This window comes from Neophocaena asiaeorientalis, unplaced genomic scaffold, assembly GCF_003031525.2.
Source record: "Neophocaena asiaeorientalis asiaeorientalis breed wild unplaced genomic scaffold, Neophocaena_asiaeorientalis_V1.1 scaffold307, whole genome shotgun sequence".
NCBI classification, from domain to species: domain Eukaryota; kingdom Metazoa; phylum Chordata; class Mammalia; order Artiodactyla; family Phocoenidae; genus Neophocaena; species Neophocaena asiaeorientalis.
The window spans coordinates 2,124,306-2,141,018 of NW_020171817.1; the positions used below are offsets into that span (position 1 = coordinate 2,124,306).

The 16,713-nt window shown below is 47.4% G+C and overlaps 1 protein-coding gene across 1 annotated transcript in view; it reads left to right on the forward strand.

The window, feature by feature from the left end:
- The window catches only part of LYRM4 (LYR motif containing 4), a 119,193-nt gene that overhangs the window by 26,928 nt on the left and 75,552 nt on the right, over positions 1 to 16,713 (forward strand). The window contains exon 2 of the mRNA XM_024738617.1: positions 2,182 to 2,302. Coding sequence (XP_024594385.1) covers positions 2,182 to 2,302 — 121 coding nt within the window. The remainder of the gene's footprint in view (positions 1 to 2,181; positions 2,303 to 16,713) is intronic.

The window sequence follows — 16,713 nt, forward strand, 5'->3', positions numbered from 1 at the left end:
TGTCACTCGTTCCACAGGTGCAGCCAGAATTGGAATGACAGCTTTTGATTTTGCTTCAGACACATTTAATTGGAAGATCAAGAGCTTCGTTCCTTTAGGTATAGACTTTGGGGAGACTAGAATACACAAAGGCACACTTAGAACGCTGACCTTGAGCTCAAATGATACAAATTGTTGAGTGTCTTCAGCTATTTTCTAATTTCCTTAAACTTTAGAAGAACTTGGGTCATTGCGTTCCGAGACACACTCCTTTGCTCCTAGCTCTTCTGGCTAGTTGCTGGCTTTTAGAAGAATGAATTTAGTAATGACTACTATCGCCCATGGTATTTTTCCAAAAAGAAGAATTGAAACACTGGATGATTCCCTGAGGTAAATTCCTGTTGTAAAACCAAGCCTGCATATGGAACGAAATATTAGAATTAAACTATTTTGTTCCTTCTCTATTCCCATCACCACCAGAAAGAAACTGTTTTGGAGGAGCGTGTGGGTGTGAGGGAGAGCAGTGATGTTGTGTGACACAAATAACCAGTATGTTGTGCACGAAAGGTGCCAGAGATTGCTTTAGCCACCCAGCTGCTGCCTGCAGTCTTGTTAGATCAGCAGCTGTACCTGAGGAAAAGCTATATAAATCTATGTATGTATATCCATTTCCAATCCTCGTGACCCTGAGATAGATGCCGAGCGCCCAGAAGCTCCACGGCAAGCACTCCAGAAGGCTCCCATGGGGCTCAGATGAAAGACTCCACAGCAGCTCGCACCCTGAAGTGCAGGCTCCTGAACCGTCCGCTTTTCTCCCTGTGGTTCTTAACGTTACAAGATTTCATTTCCTCCTGCTTTTAAATGCAAATGGACTTGATATTTGAGTGTTTAATTTTCTTTTACTTTAGGAAAGTTTATCTAAAACAAAATTAGTCCTCTCCAAAGTAAGGTTTCCCAGTTCAGTTGTATCCATCCCCCAGCTCCCGAGGAAACTGCATTCCCCTTCCCTCATTGCTCTGCTGCTTTTTCCGTTCTTCGGTTTCTAAATGGAACTAATGGTCTCACGTGGATTCTTTAGCTGGTGTTTCAAGGTAAGTGCAGAGCAACCGGAGATCATACAAACACTAGAGACAGTCGCGTCTGGTGTGTCTGACTTGGGCGGCGTCTCCTTGGTCCTCGTTTCTGTCTGGTGAGGCTGAACAGGCTTCGGGGTTAAGGCCATCACTCTCTGAGTGTGGGAGTCCAGAGGTGGCTAATTATCCACACGACAGCCTGGTGTGACCCCAAGGGTGTAGGGTGAAGCACAGGCTGACGTGAGGAGAGGGGGTACTGATTGCATTAAGGTGTAACAAGAAGAGGAAGAAGAAAAGAATAGCTTTCATTTCTTGAGTTTTTCTATGTACAGGTTTCGTACCAAATTCCAGACACACATTAGAAAGACTAACCTTCCCAACAGCCCTGAGAGGTAGGCAGTATTAGGCCTGTTTGACAGGCGTAAGATGAGGAAACAGGGGCTTATGTTAAGAAGGTTGCCCAGGTTCTCACAAACAGAAGGAACTTGGAAAAGAATTCAAACCCAAGCCTGTCTGATGTGCAAGGCTTGCGCTTAAACCGCTGCCCTGAACTGCATGTGATGTATGTTGGGCGGGGCCGGGGGGAGTTCATGCGTGTGCACTTCAGAGATGGAGAAGAGCATTTGGTGTCATCTCCACTCTCCACTGTGGTAGGGTCGCAGTATGGATCCTTGCCTGTTACGTTTCACAAGAGAAGGTGGGATGAGACCGGAAAGCTGACCCAAGCGTGTCATCGATCACCGTCTTGGTACACACACATGCAGTGCATCGTGGCACCTGTCAGTTGTCGTGTTGTCTCTGCACATTGAAGGTTCAGTTATCCATGTTAATGGAGGGAGGCCAGTTGTGAATAACCGTAAAAAGCCAGTAATCTACGGAGTGTTTCAGTAGCACTTTACCATTCACACCTGACTCGTTTGGAGTAGATTCATCTCCCCGAATCTTTCTTTTTGCTCAGTCATCCCAGGATAGTAATGGATGGGCCTGTTCCAAGAGCAGAGAGCAGAGGTGATTATCCACAGGGGCCTAGCAGACAGCTAATTCCTAAGGAACCACTTTTGAATTCATCTTTAAAAGCATCGTTTCAGACACACTGACACCTTTTCCTTTTTTCCCTGAATTCGTTTAGAAGTTACGCCATCAGGAGGATAAGAGATGCCTTCAGAGAAAATAAGAGTGTAAAGGATCCTGTACAAATCCAAGCCCTAATGAATAAAGCCAAAAGAGACCTTGGAATAATCCGTCGACAGGTAAGATGGTTCAGTGATGTACGGTTTTTCGTTAAGAGCTTTAAGCTTTGACGTGTCCCCCTTGATTGGTGTTTGTGATTCACACCACAGGATCATGAAACTCTCTTCCTCTTTTTTGTTTTTATTTTTGGCTGTGTTGGGTCTTCGTTGCTGTGCACGGGCTTTCTCTAGTTGTGATGAGCAGGGGCTACTCTTGGTTGTGGTGCGCGGGCTTATCATCGCGGTGGCTTCTCTTGTTGTGGAGCACAGGCTCTAGGCGCCTGGGCTTCAGTGGTTGTGACACTCGGGCTCAGTAGTTGTGGCTCACGGGCTCTAGAGCGCAGGCTTAGTAGTTGTGGTGCACGGGCTTAGTTGCTCTGCGGCATGTGGGATCTTCCCGGACCAGGGCTCGAACCCGTGTCCCCTGCACTGACAGGTGGATTCTTAACCACTGCGCCACGAGGGAAGCCAGAAACTCTCTTCCTCCTATTCATGTGCACAAAGAAAGATGACCTGTCATATTATTGAATCAAGGAGTACGTAAATATCAGCTATCCAGAATTTCCAGGGAATGCATCCTTCTGGGAAGCTGAGTTCCCATAGTTTACTAGACGTTGATGCTGTAATTATAGGAAACCTTCTTTAAATTTTGTCTCTTCGTTAGATATATTACACATTGATACGTGGACATGTGTCACAGAGTATAAATGTAATCTACTTTTCCTAGTTTATATATATAAACTTATTTATTTATTTTTGGCTGCGTTGGGTCTTCGTTGCTGCGCGCAGGCTTTCTCTGGTTGAAGCAAGCAGCAGCTACTCTTCGTTGCGGTGCGCGGGCTTCTCCTTGCGGTGGCTTCTTTTGTTGCAGAGCATAGGCTCTAGGCTCATGGGCTTCAATAGTTGTGGCACGCGAGCTCGGTAGTTGTGGCTCCGCGGTGTGTGGGATCTTCCCGGACCAGGGCTCGAACCCGTGTCCCCTGCATTGGCAGGTGGGTTCTTGACCACTGTGCCACCAGGGAAGCCCTTTCCTAGTACTTTGAAGTCGTAATTCAAGATAATATTGCCCTTTTCTGGAAGACACTGCTATGAACCTAAATTCTGTTGCATGTGGAAGGTGTATCTGCAGGTGCAGACGGTGTGAAGCACAGCTGCTTAGGTACTGACCCCAGAAGGACCCGGCGGGGTTTTTATTTTCCTCCTGTAGAAGTGCTGGTGGTTGCCTTGGCTTGTGCTTGCTTTGCTCTTTCTCGTGAGGTGGATGGAGCACCTGCAGCAGCCTGGCCTCCTGGGTAGTGTGACGTGTCCTTCTCTCTGCAAAATTAACCAGGGAGCCGACGGCTAAAGCAGCCTGCTGGCGACTGGTTTTCTCACCCTCTAAAAAATCATCCTTTTCACTCTTTTTCTCTGATTTAGCAACAGTCACACCATAAGCTCCATTTCTGCTTCCCTTCGTTTTTCTCTCTTCCTTGCAGTGAATTTGTTTAGGGGTGGAGGGAAACCCCTTACATTTTCCTAAGATCTGCGAGTGTGTTGGAAAGGGCTTCTTTAGCATTGTCAGGAGATGCCAGCTTGGCTGACATTATGTCTTATCACGATATATGACGTGTATCGGGATATATGTTTATATCTCTGACCCTTCTTCATGCTTGACTCTATAAACAGTTCGATAAGGAAGCAGTATTAAAAACTAGTTTTCATTTTATGTCAAAATTAATAGTCTTGTTATGTTGCCTACATAATGGAACAATCCCTTCTAGAATAACATTTCAGATTCAGACAACTCTCCCTGAGTTCTACAGTTATCTAGCAATAGGATAACTTGGCCACATTCAGACAAGCCTAGGAAATGATCTTTAACTAAGAGCATGAAAAGATAATAGGATAGTCAGAAAAAGAAGCTGGTCTGCACGTTTGCACGTGTGTTAATAGAGGCAGAGAAAGGGGTTGCCATTTTAAAAACTCTAGAACAATGGCATTTTCCATGCATCAGTGGTTGAATTTTATGGGATGCTTTAGCACTGGAACTTGGAAAAACAAGCAGCCTGCGTCCTTATTTTGCATAAACTCTGGAAGATTCAGTTCTTTGGCACTTCCCCATGCAGAAGTTGGCAAGCACCTCCGAAACAGGCTGGTTTTATCTTTTACTGTAAAGTTGCTCGGAGTAGAGAGTGCTTAGAAAAGGGACCTGTAAGTAATCCGTGCCACCATTTCTTTAGTTATGCAATTGTCTGTGTCACTTGGTTTGAAATGCTTTTAGAAAAGAAGAAAAAAAAGAAAGGATAGACTGACTCTCACCAGACATTCCCAGTGGATCCACACAAAACAGACTCAAGCTCTGGGGCCACGGGTCGGGCCGTCCCCGGGACAGCCTGCCAGGTGCACCTTCCTGGATGGGGGGCAGAGCCTGCGCGGCCCGCTTCCAGGCCCAGGGCGTCTGTGTTAACTAGCAGAGCAGCAGGTGCTTCCCTTTCACGTCAAGATTGCTCCTGAACCCGAGCTTCACGTTGACCCGAGTTAGCTTACGAGATGCAGGCGATTCCCCGAGCCCCCTCGCTCGGAGCTGGCAAAGCTGGCCTTGGCCTAAAGGCCTAAAATAGCATCTGTATTTTCTTCATACTGGCCACTGTGACAGCTTCTAACTCGCCTCCCTGTCTGCCCCAGTGGTCTCTTCTCCACAGGCTGCCAGGGTGAAAAATCAGAGCAGGTTACCGCCTGCTCAAAACCCTCCAGGGGCTTCATAGCCCCTTTTTCTTTAAACCTGGTGAAAACTAAAGTATCTGTACAAAGCTTGGGTTTGTTTACAGCTTGTGATACTCTCAGTGTTCATCAGAGTGTACCCTGGCAAGGCGACCCTTCAGTTCTTCTGGGCTCTGAGAGAGCAGACCTGGGTAACAGAGGTTCCCAACCGCTCATTCACGTAGCCCAGTGGATTGAGCACTGAACTTACACCCAAATAATGCTTTTACTCTACCAGTGATGGTATATACGTGTATCCAGCTATACAAGGGTTGTGTGTAACATAAGTATTTGGATGAAGAAATATATTGTTACTGTAGGACGTAATTTTACACTGAGGGGATCAACTGGATGTCATGTTTTCTGATTCCGGATAACAACAAGGTGTTGGAGTTACACTATTTTTTCCAGCAGCTCTTTAGTGATGACAGGATTCCATACCACATCAGCTATCCTTAAGCTAGTGTTTTTTTTAATGAAGCAATTCAAATAGTGGCTGTGTCAGACCCAGAACTATGAACCTGCCATTGTAAGCAGTTCAGAGCAGACATTATGTACAACCATTGAAGATACTAGGAAACGGGTTGATATTATGGGTAGCAGCCTTTTAGTTAACCTGAGTGTGTGTATATGTGAGATGAAGCATTCTCAGTGTTTAGCTTACACTTATTATTTTTGTGGATCACTAAAAGCAATGTGCCCAGTTTATTGGCATTTTGGGTGGTGATAAGTGAGAGTCTCTGAAACCATATTTTTTACTTCATCTGATACTTTATGGTTTAGTTTTTAAATGACCTTTCGAGAGGAACGTGCCACAATCACTTTCTGAATGTGCCTGTCGTGAGATGAGAAGCCATTGAACAGTGACAGGCCTCTCTCACGTGGGTCTCCGCAGCGCCTGTGCCAGTGCCCCATGGGGTGGTCAGAATTGAGTGAAAGGGATGCCTTACCTGCCCCCAGTGGGCACCCTGTAGAACAGCCTGTGAAAAGGTAGGAGTGTTTTATCTGTATGTCTTGTGGGGAAAAGTAATAATGCACTTTATCTCTCTTCAAGTACACTTTTAGCTTAAGTACCATTTTGGTAGGTTCAGGGGAATCTCTAAAATTTACTTGGAAATTGTTTTTATGAAGGAGAGGAAAGTCAGTCCGTACATTAGGGGCATTTAAAATACATGGAAAGAATTATACATTATTCACAATATCCAAGAGGTGGAAGCAACCCAAATTTCCACCGCCGACGGATGGATAAACAAAATGCATTTACATACAATGGAATATTATTCAGCCCTTAAAAGGAAGGAAGTTCTGACACAGGCTACAACATGGATGGACCTTGAGGACTGTGCTCAGTGAACTAAGCCAGACACAAAAGGACCAGTACCGTGTGATTCCGCTTATCTGAGGTCCCTAAAGTGGTCAATTCAAGGAGGTAGAAAGTAGGATGTTGGTTGCCAGGGGCTGGGAGAGCAGGAAAGGGGAGTTAGCGTTTAATGGGGACAGTTTCAGTTTTTCAGGATGAAAAAGTTCTAGAGATATGGTTTACAGTAATGTGAACGTACTTAACACTACTGAACTATACGCTTAAAATTGGTTAAAACGGTAACTTTTTGTGGGGGTTTTTTTCACAATAAAAAAAATTCTCCCTTCTCCTAAAAAAGAACTATATAACCAGTCCTCAATTTTTCTCTTAATTGAGAAAAATAAAATTGAATGCCTCAGACATTGATTGATAACTTGAGGCTGGGAAACCTAAGTCATTCAGAGCTGGAACTACAAGCCTTCAGCTTCTTATCTGTAAAATCAAAGGGTTATGCTGTAGTTTCTAAGGCTACTTCCAGTTCTAAAATGACATGGTTCAACGTTTCACATCAGTATCTGTCCCCTTCTTGATTATTTGCAGAAATAATGATACATTTTAGAGTAAAGTACTCTATGCTCAGCTTCCCTTGACCATTTTTCACCAAGATCTTAACTTTCCAGAGTTTAGGTTATAGGTGAGCAAAGGGGTACGCCAGCCGTGTATTTATGCCATCGTAAATTCCTAAAACTTCTCTTGGTCTAACCTTTCTGCTACGAGGAAAGTCAAAAGATTGAATTATTTTATTGATGTTGCTTGCAGCTCTGCGGTTAGCCTTCCTTTCTGGTAGAAGCCATGTTACGGGTACTAAAGCATACCTCTGAGAACACTCTTTCAAAGAAAATGGAGTGGCATTTGAAGAGCAATAACGCGTGAGTGATGGGAATGCTCTCCCCAGTTCCTCCTCAGCCTTAATGCTCTTTCTGTTTGACTCCACCCTGCCCCCTGGCCCATCTCAGTCACGTGACACACAAACGCACTGTGTGCCTTGCAATCCATGCCCACAGTTTCTTTCCCTGTTTATCGAGCACCCCCTCTATGCCATATAATTATGAATTGGTTTTGTAAGTTTTTCGGAGGCAGAGTTGGGGTGGAATTCAGAGGTCTGTCCAGACCTCACAGAAGTTCTCTCTGGCTTGGACTGTTTGGGAGCCAAGCCCACCCTTCCTGTTCTGGATACCATCTATTCACTCATTTCATGGAACACAGCATAGGGTTTACTGGCATATCCCAGCAGTGCTTTCCCCTGTGCCGCTATAGACCAGCTAAGATTAGATCCAAGGATCAATCTACATATTTAAAAAATAGTACTAAAGCAGTCAGAGGCAAAGGAGATTTCTGTGCTCTGTCTTGGACTTGGATAAACATCCTGAGGAAATCAACATGAATTTATATACGAGGACCAGAAAGAATTGCCCCCTAAGTGAACCCTATGTCTTTTGGATATGTGAATCCTCTCAATAGGAATAAAAAATTCCCCAACCTTCTCAGAAGTTTTGAGAAAGCAGGGCAATGAGAAGGGTTTGTTGAGTTTTATAGCTTGGCCTATGTATGACATTTATTTTTTCAGCCTGTTCAATATATAGTTCCTCTGCAGCTACAAATAGACTTCTTCATACAAAAATTTAAACTAATTTCCTCTCTGCTTTTTCTGGAAATTCCTTTATTTCCTCAAGTCTGGGACAAGAGTCTTTTCGTACAGTTGGCATTCTTCTAGAAGAAATGTCTCTTAGTTGGAGACCACCCATCAGATTTGCTTCATTCCTCCAAGGCTGACAGGCACAGAACAAGATTCCACTTCCTTTCTAGAGGAAGCCTGTACCACCCCTGCCTTTTTATGTACACTAATAGTTCTCCTGCTTATTTCATGTTCACAAGAGCTCACATAGTAGTGCCGTTTATAGAAAACTTTGGCACGGGTTTCATTTGGGAATTTTTATCATGGTATCTGTCATTCTCCCATCTCGTCTAGCAGATGAGTCTCGTAGTCTAGTCTGCCAGAGATGCTCACTCTTGAGTTCCTCAAAAAGCCTTTTTGTTGCTGAAGCACCTAAAGTGGAAGCAGATATTAACAATTCCGGAGCAGAAAGTACATTGATCTCAGGGGCAAGAGGTGAACGTGCTCATCTCAGCTCTGATAGTAACTTGCCCTGTGATCTTGGGCAGGTGGTTTGTTCGCCCTGTTTCCTGCATCTGTAAAGGGATGATTTGATAGATTGGGGGGCGGGGGGGGGTCCTCACCAGTGTCGATCCGTCGTGCCCTCTCTGGGCACGGACTCCCTGTATTACATAAGTGCTTTGAATGCCTAACAGCAGCCTTGTGAGAAAGATATTAGTATCCTTGTGTGCTCGATGAGGAAATTCAGACTTGGCGTGTTTGAATAATTCTCCCAAGGATGCACAGTTAGGAGAAGGATGGGCCTGCATCTGTTCTCACTTCTTAGCCAGTTCTCAGAAGAGGGGTCACCCTGGGTGGCCTTATCTTCACAGAAGGTAAACAACACGTAGGAGAGGAGGAGGGAAGATGTGTGTTCCTTTTTCTGATGGTCCATTTAGAGCTCTCATTAGAAGGTAGCAGCTTCCCCTCTGTAGGCTCGTGAATAGTTTATCCCTAGGGGCTGGTCTCCTTTATCATTTCTCAGAAAACTCTCTCACCTCTCTGCCTTCAAAAGGAAAAAACAATACAAAACCACAGTCTGAAAATGGTAAAGTTCAGCTGCCTTATTTAAGAAGTGCTTGCTCAGAATTTCCCCATAGATCCAGGGTCACAGCTCCAATTGTGCTTTTCCTGACAAGCTATCGCTGAAGTGCCCTTCAGCGGAAACCTTCTGATGCCTTACTGCCTAGCTTGTCCTTTCAAGTAATCAGAGTTAATTCCAGTCGTGCTTATGCAGAAGATCTTCTCCCAAGCTGACAGGGAAACAATGCCCCATCTTCTAGGAAGGGTGACAGAGGGGCTCCCCCTGTTTATGTCCATTTGTGTTTCTGTCCCACATCGTCCGAGGTGGCAGGGAGGTGATGACGCCCAGCCCAGTGTGTGTATGAGAACATGTGCTCATTTCCTGAGCACTGGATATCTGCATTTGATGGGTTTTACAAGCATATATATGAAGGGTGGTTTCACCTACGCTGTTGGAAAGATTTATTTTCTAATTATACATCTATCGGTCTAAAAGCTGTTGTTTCATTCAGAGACACGATAGGAGGTTTTGAGTGAGATACACCTAAATTTAAATCCTAGCCCTTGTTAGGTAGCGCTCTATCCTCAGTCATGATATTTAATCTCTCTTAAAACTTCATCATCGTTCAGTTTGTCTGCTGAAGCCCAAGGAATACCATTCATCAGTTAAGGTTAGTTTCGTACTTGCTGTGTGTTTGAAGTACCGGAGCCATATGCTGTGTCAGAAACGTTCTCTCTTCCCCAAATCTGGTAATTAGGGCCGTCATTTCGTAGACTGGTTGGTTATAAATAATCAAAGGGCTTTAAAAATTCTCTCAGGTGTGGCACTGTTACCACCTTAGCTTTACTAAGTAACGCCGGCACACAATCAGATCAGTATTTCAAACGTAGGCTTTTTCTTCGAGCATCTCCACTTCACGCAGCCTAACAAGCGCTTCCCTTTTCCTCGCCCCAAGTCTCATCCCCTCAATGTTGTAACGGCACCACCGACCTGCAGTCCCATGGACTCCCCTTCACCGTCTGTCACACATTCGAGATAGCATCACCAGAAGTCCGTGACCCAATAGGCTTCGTCTGTAAAAGGTGAGGGATTGGGTGCTCTGCTTTCCAACATCCTAATAGCACAAGACTTCTCTTCGCGAATCTGCTGTATTTAACAAACCTAAGTTTAACTGCCTTGTGGAGGTTGGGTTGGGGGTTTCTTTCATGGAGTTATCGCACTCACTTAGACGAGCGCGTCCCAGAACTGCCTGCAGAGTCATGGATGCGCCGTCAGAGCCCAGTGCGCACCCATCACTGAACGCCGGCCGGCCAGGGAGCCAGCAGAGCCAGGGTCTGCTCCTGGCCCCGGCCAGCTGGCGGGCGGTCGTCGACGCCAGCTCCCCAGGGGTGTGGAGGGGTGCCCCGTGCCTCCAAGGCCCCCTTTCAGGCCTGACGTTTTCTGATTCTGAAAATAATTGACGATGATTGTTAGATCCCAGAAACATACTTGTGAATGTTGGATTTTGACCAAGGGCGAGGCGTGTCACTGACCCTCTGCCTTTACTGAATTCACTTTAAAAGGAAAGCTTGGCTGCCGGGGTGTCACAGGCAGCCTGTCGCCTTGAGCATGGGGAGTGACTGGTGGCGTAAGCTGAGTTATGCAGCGGTGGTTCTCTGCTGTCAGCCCCGGCTGCGGGGCCAATTCCAGACAAGCCCTTGGCTACACTTTGTAGAAGCTTTTAACCCCCGGTGATGGCAGGGATGTTGCATGGATCACAGCGGCTTCCAGGGACCTGTGAGCTGTGACAGAAGCTGCCCTTTCACACAGGTGACAGGTCGTGGATGCCTCGTTACCAACGAGATTTCTTCACTGGGACTGGACAGACCTTCCAAGAAGGAGTGGGGTGAGGAAGGGAGACCGGGGGAAAAGAGCCAGAATCAGTTGTCCTGCGGCTTCGATCCGGGTTCTGTCTCCGCCGGGCCAAACTCAGCACTTGGTCTTTTCAGTAACTCTCAGCTATTATTTAAAGTTTGCAACTGTCTGTGTAGCTGTCCACGTTTTTCTTAATATTACGTATTTTTCTTACTGGAAATACTTTTTAAACGGAGCCTATTTTTCCCTACAGGCCAGCGCCCATCCTTTCTTCTCTCCTGGGCGGTTTAGGGAACCGCTAGGAAGCGGCGTGGCCCCGTGGGTTTCTGGGCCCCGCGAAGCCTGCCCCGCGCACGCCCGTGCCCCACTGCAGCCGCATCACGGCTTCAGGACCGGGAGCCGGTGAGCTCGTTGGGCTGAGTGCAGGGTGCTCGGGGCTGGAGGCAGGGCCAGCGCAGCGCAGGACACCTAGCGCCCCGCCAGGGAGCTTCTTCCCCGCCCGCCAGCTGCCGAGGGCAGGCCTGCCGCGCCCTTGCTCCCCTCTCCTGCCACTGAAACCTGTTGTCCTTGGGGCCACCAGAGCACTCAGGTGTTAACTCCTCAGCATTTCCTGCAGGGCTTTGCCAGGGCCTCTGACTTCGCGGGGAGGCGGGTTGTCTTCTGTGCCCCAAGCTGCCCGCGGCCCCGCAGCGTGGTCAGCGCCCAAGCCTTTGCTCTCGACATGTGGGCCTCGCTGTCACGCAGGTCGACCCTCCCAAGTGCTTCTCAGTGGCTTAGGTAGAACTGTGAAGACTGAATTCCAAGGGGCAGTTTCTGTATTAATATTTTTCACACACCGGGAAAAGTTTATCCACCAGAAAGAACTGGGGGCACTCACTCACTCTCAGTGAAAGGGGTTTCCAAGGCTACAAAAGTATATCTAAATCAAATTTTATAACATTCATTTTATTAAAATGCAGCTGAAGGACCGTGCTGTGAGGCAGTGTAGTGCGGTCACGGAGGCCTCAGCTCACATGCTGCCGGGGCAGGCTCAAAGTCAAGGAGGGGCTGTGAGGCGCCCACCGCCCCTGACTCCTGACCCCCTGTCCCCGTGCCCTGCCACATCAGGTGCACACACACAGGGATGAGGTGCGGACCCCGAGCCCTCGGAGCTCGTGCAGCTTTACTGCTGGAGGGATCTGGAAGGCAGGTACTCCCTCTGGCGGCAGTAAGCGTTCGCAGGGAGGTGAGCGGATGTCTGTAAGGGGCTTAGGTCTGGCCAGAGAAGTGACTCAGGGAAGAGCGTATATGCCTGTCCAGACCTGTGCGCATGGGGCCCTCGAGGCTCTGCGTGAGAATCCCTGGCATTCAGCCATCCTTGTGGCCTCCCAGGCTTTGCTTCCCAGATGGACGAGGGTTGTGTGTGCCCTTTCCTAGTGCCTCATAGAGCCCTTTCACACAGCAGGTGACAGGGCTTTTTTTAACTGTTTTCCTTCAAAAATGCAACTGCTGTCTCAAAAGCATAGGCCCCCTCATCCCTAAGTCAGTTAGTCTCTTTATATCCGTATTCTTCTTCTCAGAGGTAGTTCACCACACGTCCTCCTCGAAACTGTATTTGGTCCTGTCTTTTCCTGCAGACTGTTGCCCTCTGTGTCTAGTAGGTGCTTGAATTTAGGTGTCTTACCAATGCTTGAAACCCATCAGAACCAAACCGTGACCAATGACCTTCTGTTCCTCTTAAACGAAGTTTCCTTCACAAATTCCCGATACCTCCATTCTCTCAGGACTCGGGCTCAAATCTCCCTCTGCCCTTCACAGGGAGAATGGAACCTGGGCTGTTCATGTCATCCCCTGAAAATAAATCCAAGACTGTTCTCAGTCCTACAAAACGGGATACCTGGGAATGTTAAAATATATTCCAAAGCACTGCCCTGAAGGCCACCTGTTTCTGCAGGTCCTGGCCTGGTGTGCGCCCCTCACGTGCACAGTCGGGGCCGTCGAGCTGCGTCAGTGCGTCTGGGCCCCCAGCTCCTCCTGAGTACCTTCTACGCCTACCTCATCGTGAGTCACCAGTGAGCACCTTTTTGACGTCGGACTTTACCTGAGGTTCTGTTAGATATTCCTGAGCAGGTGCTCATCTGCTGAGATAGCCTCACTTCTAACGTGGAAGCACCTTGGTGTCGTGGCAGCCTGACTTCCGCGGCACTTGCGGTGCCTCGATGTGTATTGAGAGGCTCAGCTCTAACTGCTTGTGTCAAAGCACTTTGGGAGGCTCATCAGTCTTGTGCTTTTTTTTTGTTTGTTTGTTTTTTGCGGTATGCGGGCCTCTCACCGCTGTGGCCTCTCCGTTGCGGAGCACAGGCTCCGGACGCGCAGGCTCAGCGGCCATGGCTCACGGGCCCAGCCGCTCCGCGGCACGTGGGATCTTCCCGGACCGGGGCACGAACCCGCGTCCCCTGCATCGGCAGGCAGACTCTCAACCACTGTGCCACCAGGGAAGCCCACTTGTGCTTCTGTAATTGACATCAATAATGTGTTTGCATTTATCAATATTTCCTAATTGCCAAGTTATAACAGTGGAGCTTCTGTGATAAATCGTGTCCACAGATATCTTCAGACATTAGGGCTTAAGGTTCCTGTCAGTATTTTGAAGTGCTATAAACTGTCTTTATGAGGACTTTTTTCCTGTAAGGAAGGAGGAACTGTGCCGCGGGAGACAGAATTGAGGCAGTGTGCCACCATATAAGCTTAAGTTACAGAGCCCCATCGCTCCAGTGAAAACAGAAGGAAGCGACTTCCCAGGCCAGGCCAGTACATTCCCGTAAAGTGCAGCATCGCCGTCCACGTGAACAGTAATGTGTCTCCCCGGAGGGTGATGTGCTGTGCCAGGGCCCTGCCCGAGGAAGGAAGTTTGGACCAAAGGATAGTGAATATTACTACGAAGAAGGAAGTGTCATCAACTCATTTTTCAGAAGAGGAAACTAGCTCAAGTCAAAGGGTGACTTTGCGAGGCTAGGTCTCACACCCAGGGCTGTTGGAGTCTATGGCTGGACTCTTGATCCTACAGGGACAAACTCGACCAAACCCAAAGAGAGGGAGACCCAGGTGTTGAAGGACTGACTCCACAGTATCTGTTACACAGTTGAAGGCTCTAGAATGTCTGGCTTGGAAAAGAGATGAACGTGGAAGGCTCTGGAGGTCTGTCCTCCTGTCACCTGCAGGGGGCGGTTAGCCCCCGGGTCTGTGCATCCAGATGGCAGCGGTGAGGCCAGTCCTCTGACCTGGCGAGAGGCGGCTTTGTGGAGCAGTTACGGGTGTGACTCAGCAGCCACACTGTCCCCAGCAGATCCCTGCCCAGCCACTCACCCAGCTGCTGCCCTTGGGCAAGTCGCTTGGCCGCTCTTTGTCCCAATTTCCTCAGCCAAGATGGTAGTGATGGCAGCACCTGCCTAATAAGGCTGTCGTGAGGCTTCAGTGAGTTAACGTGTGAAAGGTGCTTACGATGGTGCTTGGCGCGTACTGTGATGTGAGGGTCTGCTGTTGTTTCGGTATAAAGCCAGACTAGGCGTGCGGAAGAGTTCCCTAAAAAATCAGTCAACGTTTGTCCGTTATTTCTGCCACTCTGTATGTACTAGACACTGTTCTGGACACTGTTCTAGACACGAGGATACAGTGACGGTAAGACAGCACTCGTCCCTGCCCCGCCCTTGCACAGCCTACATTCTGCATTAGAGAGGAAGGAAGTTACCCTGTGAATCATGAAACAGCCGATGAGCACATGAACGAGCCGCTTCTGAGAGATGAGCCCCAACCCTTCCCCTGGTAGCACTGAAGAGATCAGGCAGAGGCTGCCTGGGGTCCTTATGAGCGGGGCTGCCTACTGTGGGTTTTTATAGTGTCCCTTAACATCCCTCTGCAGAGGAGGGTTAATTTAAGGCACCCAGTGATTAAGACACCAACATGAATGCCGCTGTGCTTTAGAACTGCCATCCTGTGGATCACCACGGTGAGCGGGTGCATCTCAGGAATTAGGCAGGACAGGCCGTTGTGGTACAAGCAGGAAGTACGGAGCTTCTGCCCATGTTTTGTGTCTCATCTTTTAAAGTGCCGACTCTTGGACGTATTTTTAACTGCATAATTTGGTAGCACAGGAGCACATGTTGATGATTTATAAATAACTATAAACATACATTAAGGTTGCATGTGTAAACATCCTTTGCTAATGAGGTGAACAATTTTAAAAGCTTAAGTTGTACCAGAATACTTGAGCATGTTACCCCTGAAGGGCCAGACCCTGCCCTTGCGTCCCTCTCCCTGCGCCCAGCCAACTCCACCGTCCTCACCCCAGTCCTTTTCAGCTGGAAGTGACTGCACTTTAAACGGCATTCACTTACAGGCCTTGTGGGAAGCGAACTCCAAGACTCTCAGCAAAGGAAACAGGCTGACTTTGAGTCTCTGAAGAGGTGGATTATAATAAACTCATTCATCACCTTTGCCCGTCTCAGGCTTCCGTGATCACCTGTGCATCTTGACTCAGGTGGCTTCTTGGTTTCTTAGTGTTGGTTGGGGGGGGGCATCAACACTTCTTTGCATGTTAAAAATCTCCCTTGATTTCGTAACACCTGTAATATTTACTGACAGCATTGATGAGGTTTGCAAATTTAACTTTGAAGAAGTTCATTATGTACCCTTCTAAGTGTGTGCTCCGTTCAGATGCCTTGGGAGGGACCTAAGACAGCTCATGGGCTAACGTTAAAACTCGTCTTTCAGGCATGCTTTTTCTGAAATGAAAAGTAGCGTCTCGTTTTTCTCTGGATGATGTTCTCCTTTTCTTTTTTTTTTTTTTTTTTTTTTTTTTTTTTGGCCGCGCTGCACGGCATGTGGGATCTTAGTTCCCCCACCAGGGATAGAACCCACATCCCCCGCATTAGAAGCGCGGAGTCTTAACCACTGGACTGCCAGGGAAGTCCTGGATGGTTTTCTCCTTAAAAAAATTATTATCTTACTTGAACTTAAGCAGCTTATGTAAGAGAATGAATATTTTGCCCTTTCCTTCATTTCACCAATGTTGACATTAAGTTGCAGGCATAACTCTACCTCTGTAGGTGTCAGTTGGATGTCATCTTAGAACAAGGACGTGCTTCTGCCTTCTCACAGTACCGTTTTCACACCTCAGAATTGAGCATCAGTGTGTGCTGGCCGATACCGCAGTCCATCTTCACATCTCCAGCTGTCCCACCTTTCACAGTTGTTTCTAATCCAGAATCTGTTTAAGGATCAAGTGTTGCATTCCGTAGTCGTGTCCCTTAAGTCTCCTTGAATGTAGAAGAGGCCCTCTGCCTTTTTTTTTCAACTTTCCTGATATTGGCCTATTTAGCCTGTTGGCCAGTCTGAATCAGTCAGAGTGTATCTCTCTTATTATACTCGGAATAAACCCTTGGGCAGGAACCCTGAGTGGGTAATAAGGCCTCCTCCCTTTCCACCCCATCAGGCGCCCATAATGTTGGTGGTACCATTATTGGTTTGTGCTCAGTTTGATCCCTTATTAAAGTGGAGGCGAGATATTTCCGTTATAAACATCCCGTTTCTCTTTGTGGTTAATGATAAGTAAACTGTTCCCCAACAGCCTTATGCCCGGTGGTTTTCAGACCCATAATGCACCTTGCCTGAGTCAATTCTTTACTTAATCGTTGCACAATGGTGATTTTTCTAATTCTCTTATAACCTCGTTGGCTTCTGCATGTCACTCGGGGGCCGTTTGTTTGTTTTTTTAATAATAATTTCCTTGCTTTTTTTTTTTTTTTTTTTTTTTTTTTTTTTTT